Consider the following 6928-nt stretch of genomic DNA (forward strand, 5'->3'; position numbering starts at 1 on the left):
CTAAATGACAATGGAGGTTATCATCGGGTTGTATTGTGTCTTGTACTGAAGTTTTGGACTGGGACACTACTCGCATAGAGAATTAGCATATTCTGAATTAAATATAAATCAAGCCGTTTCATCTCGGTTTCTTTGGATTAAAAAGGGTTAAAGACTGTGCACACAAAAACAACACACCTCCTAGGGGAATAGGGTTTTCTGGTGTGAAACCTTGAGCCAGAAGCCTACAGCAAGTCTTTTTAATGGAGAAGCCTCGAGATTCTTAATACTTACTCTTAATGCTCCCTCCAAAAGCAGACGGCCAGCTTGTATTTATGATACAATTCACATAAATGAGGCCGTTTGGCCCTTAATCCTTGCCTAATTAAGTGAGCGCCCAATCTGCTGAGGTAGACTACATAGGGCCATGGCGTAATACCTGTCGAATTACGGGAACAGCAGGACCAGTCTTCTCTCTGTCAGCCGATCAGCAATATATTAACATTCCTCTCAGTTATTCAGGGAGCAAAGACAGAGACGGCAGAGAGATTTGGTTTCGTTTCCAAACCAACATCGTTCTTGTTTATTTCTGTGGTTGGGGCCCTTCCTTCCCCAATTCTACTTGACTTCTACATATCCACAGATATTTCAGTGCTTTGTGTGTATATTTACAGTGCCTTCGGAAAGTATTCACACCTCTTGACTTTTTCCACATTTTGTTGCGTTACAGCCTTATTTTAAAATGTATTAAATAAAATAAATTCCTCAGCAATCTACACACAATATCCAATAATGACAAAACAAAAACAGGTTTTTAGACAGTTTTGCAAATGTATTTGAAAAAAAAAATATTACCTTTTTTACGTAAGTATTCAGACCCTTTGCTATGAGACTCGAAAATGAAGTTCAGGTTCATCCTGTTTCCATTGATCATCCTTGAGATGTTTCTACAATTTGATTGGAGTAAACTTGAAATTCACTTGATTGGACATGATTTGGAAAGGTACACACACAGTTGACCATGCATGTCAGAGCAAAAACCAAGCCATGAGGTCGAAGGAATTGTCCGTAAAGCTCAGAGACAGGATTGTGTCGAGGCACTGATCTGGGGAAGGGTACCAAAAAACTTTTGCAGCATTGAAGGTCCCCAAGAACATAGTGGCCTCCATCATTCTTAAATGGAAGAAGTTTGGAACCACCAAGACTCTTACCTGAGCTGGCCGCCTGGCCAAACTGAGCAATTGGGGGAGAAGGGCCTTGGTCAGGGAGGTGACCAAGAACCCGATGGTCACTCTGACAGAGCTCTAGAGTTCCTCTGTGGAGATGGGAGAACCTTCCAGAAGGACAACTATCTCTGCAGCACTCCACCAATCAGGCCTTTATGGTAGAGTGGCCAGACGGAAGCCACTCCTCAGTAAAAGGCGCATGATAGCCCGCTTGGAGTTTGCCAGAAGGCACCTAAAGACTCTCAGACAATGAGAAACAAGATTCTCTAGTCTGATGAAACCATTATTGAACTCTTTGGCCTGAATGCCAAGCGTCACGTCTGGAGGAAACCTGCACCATCCCTACGGTGAAGCATGGTGGTGGCAGCATCATGCTGTGTGGATGTTTTCAGCAGCAGGGACTGGGAGACTAGTCAGGATCGAGGCAAAGATGAATGGAGCAAAGTACAAAGAGATCCTTGATGAAAACCTGCCCCAGAGCGCTCAGGACCTCAGACTGGGGTGAAAGTTCACTGCCAAAGGTGCTTCAACAAAGTACTGAGTAAAGGGTCTGAATACTTATGTAAATTTGATATTTAAAAAAATACAATTATATGTTTTCAAACATTTCAATAAACCTATTTTTGCTTTGTTATTATGGGGTATTGTGTGTAAATTGATGCAGAAAATAAACAATTTATTCAATTTTAGAAAAAGGCTGTAACGTAACAAAATGTTGAAAAGTCAGGGGTCTGAAAACTTTCCCAATGCACTGTACATACATGAATATACACTTTGTGCAGCCCGCTTGCTTTTGACAAACAATCAAGCCATTCTGTCTGCGTTGTGGCCTTTCTGACAGACACAATGAGTGAGTGCTTCTCTCCATCCTCACCACAGCAGACACATCTGTCTGAGGCAACGGCTTCCTCCTAACACAATGAGAACTTGACAAGAAAACGGTAGGCATGGATGCTCTCTGCTCTCATGGTCGCAGCCTCCAGCAAATTAACATTCACATCATTACAAGATGAATAATGCATCACCATTACATCAAGGTTTTTAATTAATGCAACAATCAGAATTAATAATCTGCATTTGGGGGGGGGGGGGCGATGGAGCATCTTTTATTGATTTGCTAGTGCTGTTTTATTGAGTCTGTTGATATACTTTATAATCGCATCTCAAATAAACCATGCTGAGCGCTAACTAGGCTAGCCAGTCACAGACTTTAAATAGCCACACAGAGGCAAAGGAAGTCATTGTTATTCATCAGAGTTGTGTGACGGTGACCTACATATTAACAATTACAATTCAACCCTCTGTGATCATTCGCTAGTCAAAGCTAGCCCAAATCAGAGCCGCTGTGATGCCACTGTGAGGGCTTGTTGTTGTGCTGAGGACAATAGGAGCTTTGGATGCATAAACCTAAAACGCATAACCAAATTCAATACAACACAGCACTGATAAGTAGGTTGATACATTCATCTAAAATTGTGCAGTGCAATAATTAAATATCACATCTGACTTATTGACACATTGTATGTCCCCTGTAGTTATCTAGTACAGTAGTTGAGTTGAGCATGTCCTCGGGAAGGAGGTTCATCAACTCACCTCTGGCAGTCAGGCTCTGGGGTGCAGATTTTCAGGTACGGATATGGCGCCTTCTGCTGGAGCTAGTACTCTACTGCAGAACAAGAGTCACAGGGAAAGCATGGTGAAATATATGAAGAAAATTGACCAATTCTTACAGAAACGTTTACCGCTAGAGTTCTGTATTCATCATAGACTGTCTGTAGTAAATATGGCTATGTACAGCATGGCTATTTTTTGTCAGGCACACTGAATGTACTGGTGAACTGCTTTCTTGGCAAATACACTACTGTTCAAACTAAACCAAAGGGATAGTAGTACGATCACATGATACAATATTTTTTACAACTTCCATTTACACCTATTACATTGTTTTGAGCCATATTGTTACAATCATCCCTCGCGGACGTTTTGATATCAAAACGTCTGACTTTTCGCAGGGATGTAGCCTACTGGGCTGGCTATGAGGCTATGAACGATGCAGTTGTATATTTGTGCATGCTGCAGGAGCTATCCTATCTTTACGTTTCTACGTTATTTTCTTGAACAACTTACCGAAGATTTGGCGTATCGCAAGACCTACCTACGCTTTAAATTTTACAATTGCTAATTGTAAAGGCTATTTACGAGAAGACAATAAAGGTGTCAGACAAATTATTCCAGCCACATGGTAATATGGTGACTATAATCGGCTGTGGGGGGTGATGACGTCACTATGGTACCCCCCCATCTTTGGGACGCAGACCCTCCCTGTAACCATGGAGACCCCAATATGCTGCCAGGGGAGGTGATAATGGAGTAAGGCCCTCAAGATTCATTGGTCTCTATTAAGCGTTATAGCAGCCACTGAGATATATAGGCCTACAGAGACATAGAACTAAAATGTAACAATTTTACCAAAAGTCCAATAAATTATAAGTAGGCTTAAGTTATAATGGTGTCTAACACAGCCTTTTTCCCATCATGGCTGATTATTCTCTGCAATCCACTACCAGTCCACCTCCAACATGTTAAACTCACCATTTGATAATAATGTAGCACAAAGAAAAACAAGCGAAAGTCCACTTGTCTGTCAACAAAAATATGTAGATTGTGTGTTTGCTGACATTCATTTGTTTTCATTCAGCATTCAATCAGGGAAATAGGTTGCTTGTAGGAAAACATGAACATTGGGGAAATGGGTTGTGCAAGACAATTAAAATAATTATATTTCTCTCGGGGCATATGTTTGTTTAGAGGGATACAAAAAAATAGAAGGAATGAACAACAGGAAATGCCTTAGTCATTGTCTTTTCCTGTTTTTAAGGAGATGGGCAAAGGTAGTTTTCTCATTGGCTTTGGACAACGTCAGAGTATCATCATACGATTTGTCTAAGGACCCTGAAAATGTTGAGGATATAACATTTTACATTTTTGGCATTTTTCCTACACACAGCATTATCTACACTGTGTCCTTCATTCTGTAAATGTCACAATGAAGAAATAGTTTGCTCAGATAGAGGAATTACCATCATCCTACTGGTTCATGGTTTTGCAAAACATCTGAGTTTGACTAGGAACTCCATCAACACAGTTTTCTACACTATCCAAATCTGACCAGTTTGGACTTGGGATCCAATTCAATATCTTCCATTCACCGTGGATCATTCTATTCTCTGAGTGGTCTGACAGAGCTTAATCTGGAAAATAACAAGATCTCTTCACTTGAGAGACAGACCTTTTCAGGAGTGACAAGTTTACTCTCTTTGGATTTACATGGCAACCAACTGTGTGATGTTAAACAGGGTACAGTTGATGGATTAATTCATCTAACAAGGCTGAGGATCAGTGGCAATGCTCTTACAGTCCTGCATCGAGGGCTCTTTGTTAGTTTAAGATCGCTGGAGACCTTATACCTTGAAAATAATCAAATCACGTCAATGTCGAGAAATATATTTAAAGGACTTGGACATTTACATGAGCTGGATCTCTCTGGAAACAATTTGTCATGGTTTCCAGGCAGTGTTTTTAAACCTCTTTCATCGCTGTCAGATCTCCTGCTGAATGATAATTCCATCATGCAAATCAAACACACACACTTCAAATCCCTGGTGGAATTAAAGGTACTGTCTTTGAGCCATAACATGCTTTCTGAGATTGACCCAGGCGCTTTCAACAAGTTATCAAAACTGGAAGCRTTGAGGCTGAATGGAAATCATATCTTGAAGATCGGGAAGCATGTGTTCAGTCTCTGTACTCACATCAGGGAGATTGACCTCAGTGACAATTTAATCTCCACGATCGAGGATTCTGCTTTGGTGGGTTTAACACATCTAAGGGTTCTGAAACTGAACCGCACTTAAGTCCAAAGGCATTGGAAAGCCGCCTTCAGCTGTCATATTTCAGTCTGGATGACGACCCATGGGACTGCGACTGCAGAATACTTTGCCTAAAAAGATGGCTTGTGAAGAGCAGTAACAGACGTCTCAGTGTTTCTGTGAGGTGCTCTCAACCTGAAACTCTGAGAGGGCAGTACCTGGGTGCCATAAGCAGAGCATTGATCCAGAGCAACAACAGCATGTGCAGTGATGCACTCCCCCATGTCAATTCCGGAGCAATCGCCTTTGCCAGCAACACATGGCTGTCAGAGCTAAACATTGAGGAAATACAGACACATAAGACTGCTACTCCTGTGGTGATCATCAAAAATGCAAACAAGCGTGATGTTTCAGAGTCACAGTAATACCCAAATCAAACAGCAGTTTGGAATATTGCCCCTTGGAAACAGAACAATCCAATCAATATCAGTGCAAACCACAACTCCGACCAAAGTGTCCACTGTGGAAATTACAGTCAATGATGCATGCACCTACAATCAGGTGATCATCAACATTTCAGCACGGATTGTCATCTTCAGCCAAGCTGTTATTGAATGGAGGTTGGCGAAAGCTGACAGACAAAATGTGTACTTTAGGGTAATGTACGACCAGTTTGATCCAACAGCTAAGTTCAAGAGGTTCGTCAATGTCAAACAGGGCACAGTTTGTAACCCCGGGACCTACAGCCCTCAGTGTCGCCCATGAGAAAGTCTGCCATGTAGCCTCGCGTGATCTCTGTCTTGGTATCATCACAGATGCTGAAGAGTTATCAGGGCTTGAGCCTCACACTATAATATTGTACGTTATTGCTACCAATACCCTGGTTATTATTGTTGTCCTAATTCTCTTTGGGATATACAGCCTTCACACTGAGGAAACACTGGAGCAGTACTCTGCTGATGTTCTCTCAGAACAGAAGTATCTCCTGTGCTATGTGTGCTGGGATACCAATGTCTTATCGTAACTCTGGCATTCAAACGAACAGTTCCCACACTGGCACTTATCAGCTGAACGAGGATGATGCCATAGAGCTGCCACCTGCACACTAAACATATATCTATCTACACGTTACCGTACTCAGGTATATGTTTAGTGTGCAGGTGGCAGCTCTATGGCATTGACAAACCTCTTGAACTTAGCTGTTGGATCAAACTGGTCGTACATTACCCTAAAGTACACATTTTGTCTGTCAGCTTTCGCCGACCTCCATTCAATGACAGCTTGGCTGAAGATGACAATCCGTGCTGAAATGTTGATGATCACCTGATTGTAGGTGCATGCATCATTGACTGTAATTTCCACAGAGGACACTTTGGTCGGAGTTGTGGTTTGCACTGATGTTGAATGGATTGTTCTGTATGTCAAGTTGATCTATCAAAGCATTGAATTATCTGTCATATTTGTCATTGAAACTCATCTTTCACTGAATGTTTGCTGAGTCTTGAGGGGGGTTGTTGTAGGTCTTTCTGTACTCACTTACCCACACCAAAACTCATTGCACAATATCCACCAGGTGGCAGAAGACACCACAATAAACTTACACAGACTAGTCTCAGTCAGCAGTTAAAGCTGGTATCCTGTCCGTTTGTACAACAAAGAAGTTACTGCAAACAGCGAACACTGTTTTTCCCCACGGACATCATTGCACATGCGATAGAAGAGCGCAATATGTACCTCAACATTTCTTTACCATGCTGCGCGACGCTACTCAGCTCGGAAACAAAAACAAAAACAACGATGGTGGGGGGGCCAGTGGCGTCGTTTCCCCTTACTGCGGATTCCATCTTTAAGTAC

General features: G+C 41.9%; 1 protein-coding gene across 1 annotated transcript; it reads left to right on the forward strand.

Annotated features, from left to right (window-relative positions):
- The first annotated feature begins 2841 nt into the window (after positions 1 to 2841).
- LOC139029426 (leucine-rich repeat-containing protein 15-like) lies at positions 2842 to 6802 on the forward strand. Its single transcript, XM_070449361.1, has 2 exons — positions 2842 to 2901; positions 4334 to 6802. Exons 1-2 carry the CDS (start codon positions 2842 to 2844, stop codon positions 5117 to 5119), a joined length of 846 nt encoding a protein of 281 aa, XP_070305462.1. The 3' UTR covers positions 5120 to 6802.
- Positions 6803 to 6928: the final 126 nt, after the last annotated feature.

This window comes from Salvelinus sp. IW2-2015, linkage group LG2, assembly GCF_002910315.2.
Source record: "Salvelinus sp. IW2-2015 linkage group LG2, ASM291031v2, whole genome shotgun sequence".
In the NCBI taxonomy this organism is placed as follows: domain Eukaryota; kingdom Metazoa; phylum Chordata; class Actinopteri; order Salmoniformes; family Salmonidae; genus Salvelinus; species Salvelinus sp. IW2-2015.